Source organism: Kryptolebias marmoratus, linkage group LG9, assembly GCF_001649575.2.
Source record: "Kryptolebias marmoratus isolate JLee-2015 linkage group LG9, ASM164957v2, whole genome shotgun sequence".
Taxonomy (NCBI): Eukaryota; Metazoa; Chordata; class Actinopteri; order Cyprinodontiformes; family Rivulidae; genus Kryptolebias; species Kryptolebias marmoratus.
The window spans coordinates 16340247-16355018 of NC_051438.1; the positions used below are offsets into that span (position 1 = coordinate 16340247).

The 14772-nt window shown below is 37.5% G+C and overlaps 3 protein-coding genes across 4 annotated transcripts in view; 1 reads left to right on the forward strand and 2 right to left on the reverse strand.

Moving 5' to 3' along the window:
* The window catches only part of pdgfrb (platelet-derived growth factor receptor, beta polypeptide), a 37428-nt gene extending 37125 nt beyond the window's left edge, over positions 1–303 (reverse strand). The window contains exon 1 of the mRNA XM_037977608.1: positions 168–303. The gene's annotated coding sequence lies outside the window, so the exon portion shown is untranslated. The remainder of the gene's footprint in view (positions 1–167) is intronic.
* Positions 304–349: 46 nt separating this feature from the next.
* Positions 350–8599, forward strand: LOC108240552 (homeobox protein CHOX-CAD). The gene is made up of 3 exons (XM_017424109.3): positions 350–825; positions 3037–3191; positions 5404–8599. The coding sequence occupies exons 1-3, from the start codon at positions 477–479 to the stop codon at positions 5584–5586; spliced, it is 687 nt and encodes a 228-aa protein (XP_017279598.1). The 5' UTR covers positions 350–476; the 3' UTR covers positions 5587–8599.
* On the reverse strand, positions 8308–12490 carry LOC108240551 (T-cell surface antigen CD2-like). 2 transcript variants are annotated; one of them, XM_017424108.3, is made up of 6 exons: positions 12295–12490; positions 11355–11672; positions 10917–11189; positions 10702–10833; positions 10400–10501; positions 8308–10306 (listed from the first exon to the last, which is right to left on the reverse strand). In XM_017424108.3, the coding sequence occupies exons 1-6, from the start codon at positions 12341–12343 to the stop codon at positions 10119–10121; spliced, it is 1062 nt and encodes a 353-aa protein (XP_017279597.2). In that variant the 5' UTR covers positions 12344–12490; the 3' UTR covers positions 8308–10118. The 2 variants fall into 2 exon arrangements, with proteins under 2 accessions (XP_017279597.2, XP_024863386.1); XM_025007618.2 differs by having other exon boundaries at positions 10630–10833; positions 12295–12487.
* Positions 12491–14772: the final 2282 nt, after the last annotated feature.

A 14772-nucleotide genomic window follows, 5' to 3' on the forward strand; every position in this document is an offset into this window, starting at 1 on the left:
GATAAAACAACTGTCTTTCCTATAATGGGTCTGAAAATGACAAGCTGCAGCACAAGATTAGACCTTAAGAAAATGCTTTTAATTAAACTCCTTCTTGGGGTTTTGTTGTATTTATAATCTCAGAGGTAAAATCCCAGTCCTACGTGCCTGTACAGGTATGAACCCACCTGACAACATGGTCTTATCTGTCAGGGCAGAGCAGGTAGGCTCGGGTCATTGTCCTGACGTCGCCTAAACCGGCAGGCAGGTGAGTCTCAGGTAGGCGTGACGTCACCGTGATACTTTTGAACTCCTTGGCAGTAAATCCATAAAGGTGTGTATCCCTCAGTGCTCGGATTGTAGTCCTGAACCTTAGACTGAGGTGAAAACAGGAGTGCCATTATTAGCCGGAGTGGGGCCTAACATGAGCCTGGAGGTTTAACTCACCTGAGAGCCCCCCTCCCCGCCCCACTCACCTGTCGAGCGAGGTCACCGGGATGTACCCCAACTCCCAGTCGGTCCGACACCCGGCCCAGACGCTGACCCTGAACAGTCAGTACCTTCCGCCTGCGTATGACTTCACCGGTTTTCAGCATCACGTCCCGGGGGTCGTCGACCCGTCCGCGAGCGCCTGGAACCCCATCAACGCCCCGCGGGAGGAGTTTCCATTCAGCTTCCCGGGCTCGAGCCCCAGCGGCGGGCAGGTCGGCTTCTCCTTCCCGGAGCTGAGCAGCGCGCCCCCCGCTGCCGGAGGAGGGTCACTGACCCCCTACGGCTTCATCTCAGGACAGGACCCCTTCAGCTCCAGGAGGAGACCACCTGAGCCCATCAGACACACACTCCCAGGTAGGACTCGGCCCGATAATTATAAATACAGTCAAGATATATTTATACATTAAATAGTGTTCATAAAGAAAAAAATCAGGATACAGTAATGGAATTCCCTAAAAAGGTGCACTGGCTTGTTACTGCAGCTTTACCTGAGGGTTACAGGCAGAGGAGCTTTGTTGTTAGTACCTTTAAAGGTACATTTAGGTATGAAAATGTAGCCCACCTGTCTATACAGTGTTAAAAATATGGCATTTGATTTGAGTCTTTTCCTGGTCCGGATAAGTATGGAAAAACAGAAATCATAACATGGAAAACAGCAGACTCTTTTACTTGATGCATTGTCTAAATAAATTATTTAAATTTCTAAATATTACTCAGACAAACGAGATGTTTTTCACATAAAAACAAACATGGTGCCCAATAAATAGCCTATAACTGATTGATAACGTATGGAAAATAAATGAAGGATCACAGAAAGTTATTGTTGTGACATCCTATTTATGCTATTTGTTGACATTAAGGAAAATACACTGACTAAACTGTACAGACTCATGTATGAAAACGGAAATAAACAAAAAACTATATATATCAGTTTAGTCAGATTCAAAGATTTGATATAAAAAGTGCATAAAAAAGGATGGTAAAATACCCTCAAACTGATTAACAGTAAAAGACCATTACATCAAACAAGTATATCACTGTAATCTACAGTATATACATTTAATTACCAAAAAGTTAGGAAACAGTATATTTCTTTTATTTTTACAGTTTTCATTTGTTGAAGAGACACAAACTTCCCATTAGAACATTACATTTGTGTAAAATGTACAGGAAAAAAGCACAATATTAAACCTAGTTGATTTAATGTAAACAATGAAGAGTTCTCAGCTGCTACATGTATTTGAAATTATGCTGCATTGTGTCATAAAGTTTCATCATATTTTTGTGGTGAAAATACCACAGCTGTTGTTATTTTGCTGTTAGTTCCACAAAAGTATTTCAACAAGAATATGTAAGACTCAGATCAAAACATATTCGCCACATAATTGGTTTTTGACATGTAATGCGTTCTCAAAAGTTGAATTAAAGTTCACTGGCGTTTAAGGAAAAATCTTCCTACATCTCATGGAGAAGTTGTTTATCTATTAAAAAAACTTGAAGCAAACAATCCCCTCCTGCATTCATTAATTTTACATTTTACATTTTATTCAGATGATCAAACAGCCCCACTGTACAAACACAGTAAATTAGAGTTTCGATCTGCGACAAACATCAGACATCAAGTTGCATAATGTATAGACTTTCGAAATGAAGACCCTGGTTCAAGCGCCTTATAAGGATCAGAAATACCTCTTCCTTCTTTGAAATACATTAAGATGACCGTATTTAGTTTAAGCTTGCCTGAATTCTCTTGCAGCCAATCACACATCAGACACGTCAAATTATTACACTAACAGGAAAAGCTTTATCTTGATAAGAACTTTTTTTTTTAATCACAAGATTGTGCAGCACAGTGACATGTCAAGCAGCATGGTGCAACTCATTTTCCTAGATCACAACAGTATCAACATATAGAGTAATCTCAACCACACACCTACATTCCTCATGCTGTCACCTCTTGCTTCCGGCAGCATGGCCTGAGTTGTAAAGCTAATATAGTGGTGGCCATGAAGCTGTCACTCCCCGCCCTCTCTGTTCCCCGGGTGGGTGCAGAGGATTGACAAATAGTACTCCGGAAAGTCTGAAGGAAGCCAAACCAAATTTTTTCAAACCAAACACTAAGCCCTCGCTCGTGTGTCTGTGTGTGAGTGTGCATGGATCCGCACCGATCGATGCCGCCACATGGTCGCGTTTTCTAATCGATAGCTCTCAGAGTGAACAGTCGTGTCAGTGGAAGAAGGGGCGCCTGTGACAACACGCTGTGTAAACACTACTCAGCGTGATAAGGAGAGGCAGCGCAGCGAGGAGTCTTTGCATTAGTTATATTTAGCGTGATTAATAGAGCTGATGAGGATTTGAGTGGCGCCTGAAGTTGAACTTGGCTCTAGACGTGTTTGGCCTTTTTTTTTTTTTTTGCACCACGTGTGACTCACTGACTCATTCCTTCTTGCTACTTTACAGAAAAAAAGAGGAAGGCCCAACTGTTACACACAGCTGAACAACTGCACAGTATTTACTTAAACATACAAATGTGCACGTGTGTGTTTTTTCCCCCCTTTAATTCAGCCTCACGAGGAAAGACTCGAACGAAGGACAAGTACAGGGTGGTGTACACTGACCACCAACGGCAGGAGCTGGAGAAGGAGTTTCAGTTGAACCGCTACATCACCATGAGGAGGAAATCAGAGCTGTCGATGGCTCTTGGCCTCTCTGAGAGACAGGTGAGAGGAACGATGTGAACGGCAGGAGCTAACAAAAGAAATGAGTGGGCATGAAACACAGCCACATGACTAAAAAAAAGAAGAAAGAGTAAAGGAAAACCAAAATCACCCCCTGACTTTAAAAACACCCATATTTAGAGGTATTTTTAGATCCATTTTTTCCTCTGTTATTTAAATCGGTAGTACGTCTTTGTGGTCAAGATTAAAGGTATTCAAAAACACAGTAGCTTCTGAAGCTTTCAACGATAACTCATGGTCTTCCTGTCTGCTTTATCAGTCAAAGGAGATCATGAAGGGTGTAACTGTAAAACCCCAGAATGTTCTGTTCAAGAGAAAAAAAAGGATGTTTATTAATGAGTTTGTAAAATGTGCCATTTCCTCTTTTTGAGCATTCACACTTTCCTTTGAAACAGAGACCAGACGGGCTGAAACGTCGGTTGAATTTCTTTGTGTTTTTGGTGGGAAATTATGCATTTTTAGGAGGATAAAACTAAGATTTTATCTGTAGGAACAGAGCTTTACAGAAACAAGAATCCATTTTTGTTAGATATAAAGCAGAATACATTTATTTTAGTTTATTAAAACGGTAGAACTGAAAAGGAACGGGGCATTATCTTTGGGCCCTCACAGCATTAAAAACAGACTCAGATGTGTGATGACTTTTTCAGAACATTTTAAATAACACAATTGTATTTAGGATGGAGAGGAATAAGAAACCTGGACTGTGGTCTGGACAAGAAAGGTTTCAGTTTTTTACTTGATAATCTTGAACATGAAGTTCTTTAGGCTAAAGAGTAGAAGAAACATCTGCACTTGAAAAAACAGTGTTATAACATGGGGAAGTTGAACATTTGTGAAGGCAACATTAAAGGACTAGTTCTAAGTTTTTTTTTAAGTCAATTTTATTAATCAATGTCTTAGTGACAATAGAAATTGCTCAGAGCGATATGACTTTGAAGTTTTCTCAGTGGAGAGGTGCTGTCATCCTAAAACAACTCTAATCTCAAAACCTTCATAGCAGCTTATCCAAATGTTATCTTATAAACATTTACGCTGATTTAAACAGTTATTTACACAAAATTCTTTGGTTTATTGCGACCATAAGTAGCAGCAGCAGCTAGCTGTAGCTCCTCCAGTGCAACCTGGGGCTCTTCTGACAGGATTATCATGATTTTTTTTGGACTGGAGTTGCTTTAATGTGGCAGCAATCCACTTTGGTCTTGGCCCCATTCGGGCTAATCGTTAGCTTGTCTCCCCTGAGAAAACTGCCTGATAATCCAAACTGGTAAAACATCTTACTGCAGGTAAGATACTGATCACTGATAACCACTTCACATAATACCACTCAAAAATCTGAACTATTCTTTTAATACAAAACCGTACAAATATGAGTTACTGATGGTTGTTTGTAGTGTATATCAAGACTTCTTTATCTGTGAAAGTTGTGCATAATTCATTACGACCATGCTCTGCACAGCAAACAACAGCATGCCCATAAAAATAGTCAGATCTGTTTTGCCATCCTACTGAAAAACAAAGATAAATTTAAATGAAAAATAAAAGAAGGAAGACCCTCAATTCACGAGAAGATTAACAATCATTCTCAGCAAGAAAGATAAATATGCCACATTCACAGCTCCACCAGTTGGTTAACTCATTTATTAATGGTTTACCAACAGTGGTTTAAAGGAAAAGTGATGCAGTAAAGTGGAGAATGTGCTTCTGCCTTGACTAGGTTAATTTTTTGATCAATTGATTTATTTTGGTTGTTATTTTCATGGCTAGATCTAGGGTTAAAACGAACACAGCCAACATTAGTGCAGAGGTTTGTTCAGTCTTTTTCAGAGAAACCAGCTTTGGAACAAACCATAATGTGTTATTGTGGCCAAACTCATAAAGTAGTATTAGTGGCAAAATGCTCACTCTTTCTCTCACCGCGCTCTAATTGTCGTTAATGTTTCTTCAGCTCACTCATTGAGCCACACAGTAAGCCACAAGTGTGTGTAATACTGGCAGCACCCAGAGTACTTCTCAGGAAGTGTGACATTTCTAATCTCAAGCCAGAGTTGACACACTGCGACGAGCGAAAACACCCGAATTTATACAGCCTGACGTGCAGAAACTTCACGGCTAAGATATCAAAAAGTAGCAGGTTTTAAAGTATATGTGATATTTGTACTAACAGCCCATATCTCATGTTTGTGTGCATCAGGTTAAGATCTGGTTTCAGAACAGGCGAGCCAAGGAGAGGAAGATGAACAAGAAGAGGCTGCAGCATTCCCAGCAGGCCTCCACAACGACCCCCACCCCACCTGTGCTGCACGGCGACGCCCACCTTCCCAGCAGCCCCGGCACCAGCAGCATCATGGGGGATATAAAATCAGAGGCATACTAGGTGGCGTTTTTTTCAGTAAGACTGAGACTGAAATGTAAATAGCATTTTGTTTTTTATACGTTGACCACAGCATGAATAATTATTCACATTAACATGTCCCAATAATGCTGCACTTTATGTTTTTTAAAAAATGCGAAGCTCCACACTGATCAAATCTAGCGAGTACCAGTAAATCAGACACTTTTTTTGTGTGGTAATAGAAAAAAAAGCTGCTTTTTTATGTTTTATCTGCAACACTGAAAAGAAATGTGGTTGTATTTCTTTTTTTTTTTTTTACTGTAACTGCATGACAAAAAAAATAAAATAAAAAGGAAAAGAAGCAGTAATGCAGCTTCAGCCATTTACAAAAATAATCTTGATGTTTAATTTTAGGGAAGTAAGTGTTTTCTTCCAGCAAATAGAGAGCAGCAGAAACAAACCGAATAAAGAAAGGAAAATCATAAAAACAGATTAAAACATATGTGCTGAATTATAGATTGAGAATGTATTATGGCAATAAATAATCTGAAAGTGTGAAAGTGTTAATATGAAAAGTAACAGCAAGAGGCTGATTTGAGACATTTAACTTTAAAATGCATTTGTTTTCAAATCTTCAGCTGCCATTTTGTGAGTGCTTTAAGGAAGTAAGTTTTATCTGAAAAAAATGGCCCTTGGAATGAGACACTGACGCCGCAGTTTAACCACATTTAAAAAAAAAAACGAAACAGACTTTCTCAACTAAATGACATGTGATGTAGAGTCAGACTCAGCTGTGTCTGGCACACAGAGAAACTATTACTGTTGGTTTTCTCTGCAGCCTTTTCAGGCTTACTGTAGCTGAAATATAACTTCAATTTAAAATGTTAAAGTGTCTCCATGCGGTAAAGTTTGTTGAAACGGTTTGAGTTGTTACTTTAAAAAGAAGAAGAACAATCTGAAAGCAAGTGAATGCAAATAGCAGTACCGACCACATTTGTGCGGGACCTCCAGAAGGGGTGAGAAAGAAACCCTTTCATTTAAACCATCTTCTTGGTGCTCTTCTGCTTTGTGAAGCTGATATGTGCCAGTTGTTTCTGTAAGCCCTTGTTAAACATAAATTCAAGACAATTTCTGTTTTTAAAAACATGCATTACTACTCATTATATAAAAAAGCAGCACAGCTGGGTTTTTATGTATTATTTATGTCTTCGGTGTTACTTGTTCAGACCACAAGTTATAAGCTCAGCAGCAACTGTACCACAATCTTCTGAAACATTTGCAGAGAGAAATGTCTTAACGAGCTCAAACCACAGCTTAAACAAGTACAGAGCAGCAGAAAGCGTTCTGCTCATATTTTTAGCTTTGCATGAGTTCATTCTCGTGCCCCTGTACAGTATAAATAAATGACCATAATGAAACAAACGGCTGTGTACAGTTTTCTTTCTTTGGAAAGACTTTATCTTTGGCTGATTTAGTGAAAGGCTCAGCGCAGAGGAGTTGGCACCTGCCTTTAGTTTTATGGTTGAATTACTTGTGCATGACAAGGCATAACAAGGCAACGTCACATGAACCTGTGATAAAACCCCCAGTTATTCAAAACTCAATTCAGTATTTATATGGCCCCAATTCACTACAAAAGTCATTTCAGGATGCTGCACACAAACATATAAAACGCCAGTTAGTAAAAGTTTTCTAAGGCAGCTAAAATCAAGATAGGAAGAAACCTCCAGCAGAACCAGAACCAGGATGAGCGGCCATCTTTTTTGACTGATTCATAAGGAAAGAGAAAGTACGAAAAGGCATTTTAGTCAGCTAAATATTTCAAATGTTGAATCTTTTTGGATTTCAAGTGTAGCAGAAATAAGAAAAAAGGCCACAGCTAACTGAACCAAACTATCTGGTGCCCATAGTTTTGTATATAGTGGAGATATGAGTCTATGAGTTAAAAAGAGTTTAGGTGGTTGGTTAAGGGTGCTAAGACTATATTGGATCATAAAGTGATTTTATGACTCTGTAAGTCAGCTGAATGGTTGTTAACCTTTAACCTTGAGTCATAAAACCAAACATATTCTGTCGCTGATTAAACACACAGAAAGTAAATGGCCAAACATTTCAGGTAAAAGCTGAACCCATGACCAAAAGTGTCACCATAGTCAACACTTAACAAATGAATCTTGTGTACATAACTTGGAAAAAAAAACCAAACAAAAAAAAACACTAAGATGTGATGAAGAATTTGAATGCACAATAATATCAACATGTCACCAATATTGGCTCATAAAAACAAAAATGTGACTTTTAGTAAAAATAAAAACTACAACATTGTGCATTTTTGGTCTGATTGTGGCTAATTTCAAGATTTCCATGGTTGCTGAAGTTTATTAAAGTGGGAGGAAGTCTGTGTTTACGCTTAAAATGTTATGAAAAAGAAAGAGGGACAGCATCCAAACTCCACACACGAAAACCTTCACTGAGCTTCAAACCTGTGACCTTCCTTTTGTGGAGAAATATTATCATGTCAGTTCCATTCAAGAAGAATCACGGTAATTAAAGATCTCTGTTGACATACTGGTATTGATAATTGTAAAAATTGGTTCAATATATTGATGTATCATTATAATGTAATATTTTATTTCCCTAAGGAGGAGAAAGTAAAAAAATTAGGACTCTGCTGTATGTGGATCAAATTAAAACTTTTCAGTTTAAAGATTTTACTGAAAACTGCTGAACTCCACACAACAAACAACCAAAGTCAGATATTCAGGTTTAATTAAAAAAAAGAACTTTATTGCCATTTCACCCACGTGTACAATGAAAGTAAAATGTACTGTCTCTGCTCTTTACATTTTACAGTTTGAATTAAAACATCTGTGTTCACATGTTCATTGTTGATTTGATTTTTATTTCATGTGTCGTTTCCAAAGAGGCAGGAGCTCAGTGATGCTGACGAGTATTAAGCTTGAATAATGGTCGGTAATTACAAGAACATTTCTCACTTTTCTACAGTTTTTAGTTCAAAATCCCCTCAACATGTCTGTTTAAGTGATAATGGAGTGATACAAAACAAAATGACCCTTTTTAATGTAGGTAGTTTAAAAATAAAGAGCTGATTATTATTTGACCTTTATCGGAGAGACGCTGCTTGTTTATCACCACGTTTCCACAAATCAGCCGCACAAATACTAAAAAAACAACTTCAGCTCATATTTCAACCAATTTGTTTGCTGTACGTTGTCCAGCTTTAGCTCAGTTTGAATCATTTCACTAACCATGAATGTTTTTGAGCAACTATAGTTTGTAAAAAATAAGCAGACTTTTGTCAAAATGTCTCCTTTACTAACTCCAAACAAGCAGTATAAAAACAATCAGTTGATTCTTTTCTGCTGATTTGAAGTCTGTAACCTAAAATACTCAAATTCTGAAGCATTAAAGCTTTTTTAAAAAAAAAAAATATTTATAATAACCTAAATGCCACCAAACTTGATATTTATCTCTGATTTTTGCATTTCTGTTCACCCATGAAGAGGAAGAGGAAACCACATTCAAAGTTATCAAAATAAAAACAGAAAAGCTAAGCTGATGATGTTTAAAGGCACAAACCTGCATTTATTTCCTCACAAGTTCTTGAACTTTCAGCTGTAAAAAAAAAACTGTTTATGTGAGAAACTAACCTTGCTTAGATGTTTTTTTAATCATTTGCGGTTAATTTTTCTGCACTAAAAATACTTCTGAGTGGGAAAAGGTAGCTTTTTTCTAAACATTTAGAAACAAAAAGGAGATAAAGCAGAATTGTGGGCACATTTGATACAGAGAGGTTAACTCTATTTCTATATTTTTTGTGCTAAATTAGTTCTGTGGTCTTCATGTAGAGAATCTAAACTAAACCTGTGTCTAATGTATATATAAATTTTACTTCGGAGTCCATGGCACAATTAAAACTGTACATTTTAACGCTCTTAAACTTTTAAACCGTTTTGTAGGAGTTAACGCTCGGGCCTCCAAAAAACAGAAGTGTTTACATCATGGAAACTCATTTGTGCTTAGTGTCAACTTCCAGTTATTTTTACTTCAAGTTATTTCTGTGGTTTCGCTCTCCGTTCTGGAACTAACTAAAGATAAGATCACAGATGTGAAGTCCTACGCACGCTGTGACACACACACAGTACGGTAACTAATCCTACTTTAAGGTCTTTAACAAACCTTTACTGTGGCTCGAAGCTGTTTTATCTGCAGACCAAATCTGTTATAAATAAGGTAAATTCAAACATTTACAGTATGTACCTGTTTTATTACCTAAACTATATAACATCAAGTTAAAAGTAGCTAAGGTAGGTCAAGTCATAAAAGGAATTATAATATTTTACTATGTAAAAATAGCATGTTACAATTAATATTATGAAATAGCAACAAAACTTGTAAACAGCACACTAAATACACATGATAAAGCTTCTTTTGCAACATCTGGATGCAGAGAGCGTTGAGTTTTAGGCAGGAGGCCTAAAAACTCAAATTTATAAATTTATACCCGTATCTGGCTTCAGCAGGGCAGTCTTTGTTGAGCCAGATGCTCCAGATCACCTGGCTTTACGGACTTGTGCGTACACAGTATCATCCATGACTGGCTCGCTCTGACGAGGCCTTGTTGAAATCTTGACCTGTCCGTACTCCACCTCCTCCTCCATCGCTCTTTGCTCCGCTCGCCTCCCCCTCTGCTGCACAATATTGATGTCAGCGTAGGTCAGCTCCTGGTCGTCTTCCTCCGCTGTAGGAAAGAGTGGCACAAGCTGCATGTAATAACAGTTAAATCAGGTGTCTTTTAACTGAGAAATCAATGAGATGGGGTAAAGTTTTGTACCGTTGTTTTTTGTTTTTTTCCTCTGGGTGCAGATAACTGCTATGCCAACAATTAAACAAATGACCAGCGCTGATAAAACACCGGCCACTATCGGCAGCTGCTCTGTTTCACCGAGAAGAGAAGAAACGCAGATATTAAACAACAAACACTATATAAGCTTTTATAAAGATTAAAGACAAAAAAAAGAATAAATTGCATGATCTACAGCAGCAGAGTTAGTTTTCACTTACTAATGTACCAAGGAGGATCACTGTTGGTTTGATTGTTGTTAGTGGAGGAATGATTTGACTCTGTCTCCTTACCCACAGTACTGTGTGGACCTGTTGTTGTTGTTGTTGTTGTTGTTGTTGGTTCGACACACAGGGTGTTATTTTCTTTAAACACCCACTCAGATATGTGTGTCCCATTAGATGTGCAGTTAATGAATATGAAGCCTTAAAGAAAAGAAAATAACAAATATTAATCATTATCTGTGTCAAAATGGACAAATAGTTGTTTTCCCTACATTCTCACTCACCACAGTCAGCTGCCACAGGTTGATCCCACAGTAATTGTTTGGACAAATTACTGACATGATTCCTGACTGAGCAGGTCAGACGTCCTGAGACGTTTTGTCTCAGAACGATGATGTTAGTCTCATTATTCCTGAAGAGGAGCTCAGAGTCTGTCAGTGTGTGTCCATCCAGAGTCCAGCTGTACTGAGGACTGTCCCCTCCCTCAGAGGAGCAGGACACCTTCATGTGTCCCTGAGACGAACACTCAGAGACCAGCTGGACAGAAGACACAGGAGCTGACAGAAACAACCACAGATGAGAAAAAAAAAATCATATTTAACTTTTTCTTCAATTAGGAAGAGGAAAGATATACAGTAGATGGTCAGACGTGTGTTTTATCAGTCCAATGTCAGATTTAGATGTATCACTATTAATTCAAAAAGGTAGAAAAACTTATTTACCTTGAATCAACATCTGCAGAGTCCTCTGTCCTGTTTCCGTTCCATTTGAGTCAAATATTACAAGTTTATATTCACCACTGTCATTCCTGCTCAGATTATTGATCCTAAATGTTCCATTACTGGGAATAAAGAGAGATCTGTTCTCTATGATATTAGACATAATCTGGTTGTTTTTCCATTGAAGTATCAGTGTGCCACCCTTTTTCCACTGGAATCTTTTTATCTCTGAGGCATCCATCAGCTGGAGGTCCACAGCTCCTCCCAAAGCTCCATAACACCGAGCTCCATCCTGTCTGCCATCACAGGAAGTTTCTACACCTGGAAATAATAATAATAATAATAATAATAATAATAATAATAATAATAATAATAATAATAATTCAATCCTTGAATTAAAATCAATTTACAAGATAAAAAGAATATTTTTGTTTTAATTTTTATAAACTAAGGTCATTTTCCAATTTTAAAATGACTGAATAAATGACTGTTTTTCCAATATTTAAATAATCCATAGATTGTGATGTTTTTACCATAGCTGTATATATATTTAAAACTAATGTAACCTGTATATATATATGTAAATACTTCATTTTCTAACTCAAACACACCATGGAAACTAAAAAACACAACTTATACTTATATTCTAATTCAAACAGACTGTAGAAACAAAAGAATCTTAACTTTAAACATTAGTCTCAATATGTAGTTAGATTAAATACAGTTTTAGCTGAACTTAAATCAAAGATAAGAGGAAGAAAAGATGAACATCAGTATTTTACAGTTTCCTGTAAATGAGCAGCTTTATTTCACAGCAGACAGTGTCAAAGTTAATTCTCTCAGTATATTATTGTCCTCTAATATGTGGTTCAGTCCTAAAATTAGCAGGTATTAAAGAGCCACATGAGAACATTTGAAAATGATGAAAACATGAAAATCTGACCGTGACAAACTGCGATCAACATCAGCATCAGTCCAAACACAGTTTCCATCTCTGCTCAGCTGATTTCTTCTAAAATCCAACGTGAGTCTTTTCCTGTGAACAGCTGCAGCGAGTTCTGCTCCCGATCAGCTTCAGAGAAGGAGTGAAAACTTGAACCAAACACAGAGCAAAGTTTGTAGCTTTTTTTCATCACTGAGACGAGAAAAGGAAGTGAAGAGTTTTACTTCCTCTTTGAACCAAAAGTGTGACAAGTTATATTTTACAATAAAAAAAAAAATCTGAATTAAATCAATAAAAAAATGTTTTTGCCTTTAAAAACAGCCAGTTGTCTGACAGAAGTTTCCTCACCCGCAAACTTTAAAACCCAGATGGATAAAATACTAAATAATTGTTAGTCTTCAAAGATGGTAATTTACATCAAGTGTTTGCTTTAAAGTGACAGTAAATATTTCAGTGAGTTGAGAAGTGACTGTGCTGTTCTCAGGTCAGCTGTAAAGTCAGAAACTGATGTTGGCTCTGATCACAAAGAGACACCCCGACTCCCACACTGCCAGACTTTAAAACAACCTCATTGTGTTTATACGTTTTATACAGTATATTAACACATCTGAAACACTGTTATGGATTTTGGTTTTAGGTTGGCTCTCCAAGGTTTTCAGTGGCCCCACCTGACCATAAATATGTTTGTTCACTTTGTGTTGAGCTGCAAACTTTCTGTCTGTGAAGTCTGTTTATATTTCCCTGAGTCTTCCTCCTCTTTCTGTTTCAGGAGGTTACCCAACAGTAGAAATGATGAACAGGAGGTTTTGAACACAGATGAATTGTTTGAGGTGTGCTGCTTCTATATTTAGATGTCAGTATTTTTTTTTGAACCTTGAATCCCACTTTCGAAGCAGTAACACCAGATTACCAGCAGGGGGCGACCTGACTCCTACTGATACTGATGGGGACTCAAACAGATTATTTACAGAAGCTCTCATCTTGTATTAAAGATAAACACTGTGGCGAAGACTTCAGTGGAAACATAAGTTACTGAAACAGAAGAAAGGTTTCACTCAGTAAAGACAGACTTTAAATACAGGAAACACAGGAACACAACTAAACCACAACTCCTGTTAGAAAGGGTTTATATTGGTGCAGATCATGCCTAAAAACAGCTTTTTTAGAGTTTGCTGAATGTTTAAAATGTTGTTTCATATTTTCACACACATAGGGACACTGTTGTGGCCGGTGTAAATAAAAAAAAGGAGACGGTCAGTCAAACTCTGGACATTTCTTACTATCTACTATGACGTCTACTCAACAGCAGCTGTCCTGCCCTCTGGTGTCACAGCAGCGCCATCTAGCGACCAGAAGTAGCAATAACAATATAACAGATCTTACATGCACTGTATCAGCTTCAGGACACAACATACACCTTTTGATATTTAAGATGTAGAGAGTTTAACAAACTGTGGTGGAGATTTAATCTGAGTTTTCTTCAACAGGGAGGTCTTGAGTAAAACATGCACAAGATGCCTAAATATGTGCATTCACAGTCTGCTGTTTCACTGTGGTTTTAGCTACAAACTAGTCAACACGTTTCTGCAGGTTCTATTAATAACCTGAGTTACTCAAGTCTCATGATATCTTCCTCTTCCTCCTTCTTCTTGAGGAGAGAACTCAATGCAGAGAATTAGTTATAGAAGGATTTGTTCACCACTATTTGGTCTGAAAGGTAACAGCTTTTACTGATCACAATTTCTTAAAAAATACATTTTGGTAAGTTCTAAAAACTGGGAAAACCTCACTCTTTCTGAGGAAGAGGCTCAAAGGTTTTGCAGTCCTTAAGTTTTGAAAAAATATCAGACCTGTGAAATGAACAAAGATGGCAGCTTTGGAATCAGATAAAAGAAAAACAAAATTACAAATGAAGTCACTCTCAATATGATTATTATACAGTAGAGGATAAAGAAACACAAAAATTTACCTTTTTTTTCTAAAGTACATCATAAAAAATGTCCCAAAACAAGTTCAATTTGTCAAAACGTGTATTTACTGAAAAAATATGAAAAAGTAATTACATTGCAACAAACTACTCACAAACCACTGCCACACATAAACTATTTACAAACAATTTCACTGTTTCTACTTCAAATTCAGTGTCCAGTTACATATTTTTAGGGTGCCCCCTTTAGTTGCACAAAGCTCCGGAGCTTTGCTGACGTCACAGCTGCCACCCGCTCCGAATGCTCATTCAGCTCTTCCTGTTCTGGCTCGGAGTCACTTGCAGGCCTCAAACGACAAAAATAATTAAAAAAAAAACAATTTGTTATTCATTAGTTATAAATACATTCACACACACACACAAAAATGGCTGTGCTTCGTCATGTCTGCCCGAACTACAGTGTCCGCCCTGGCCAAAATGTCCGACTTTTGTTTTCTCAAGTAATACTTTAGTCAGTACTTCTAAACGCACACTTTAGCATGATACATATA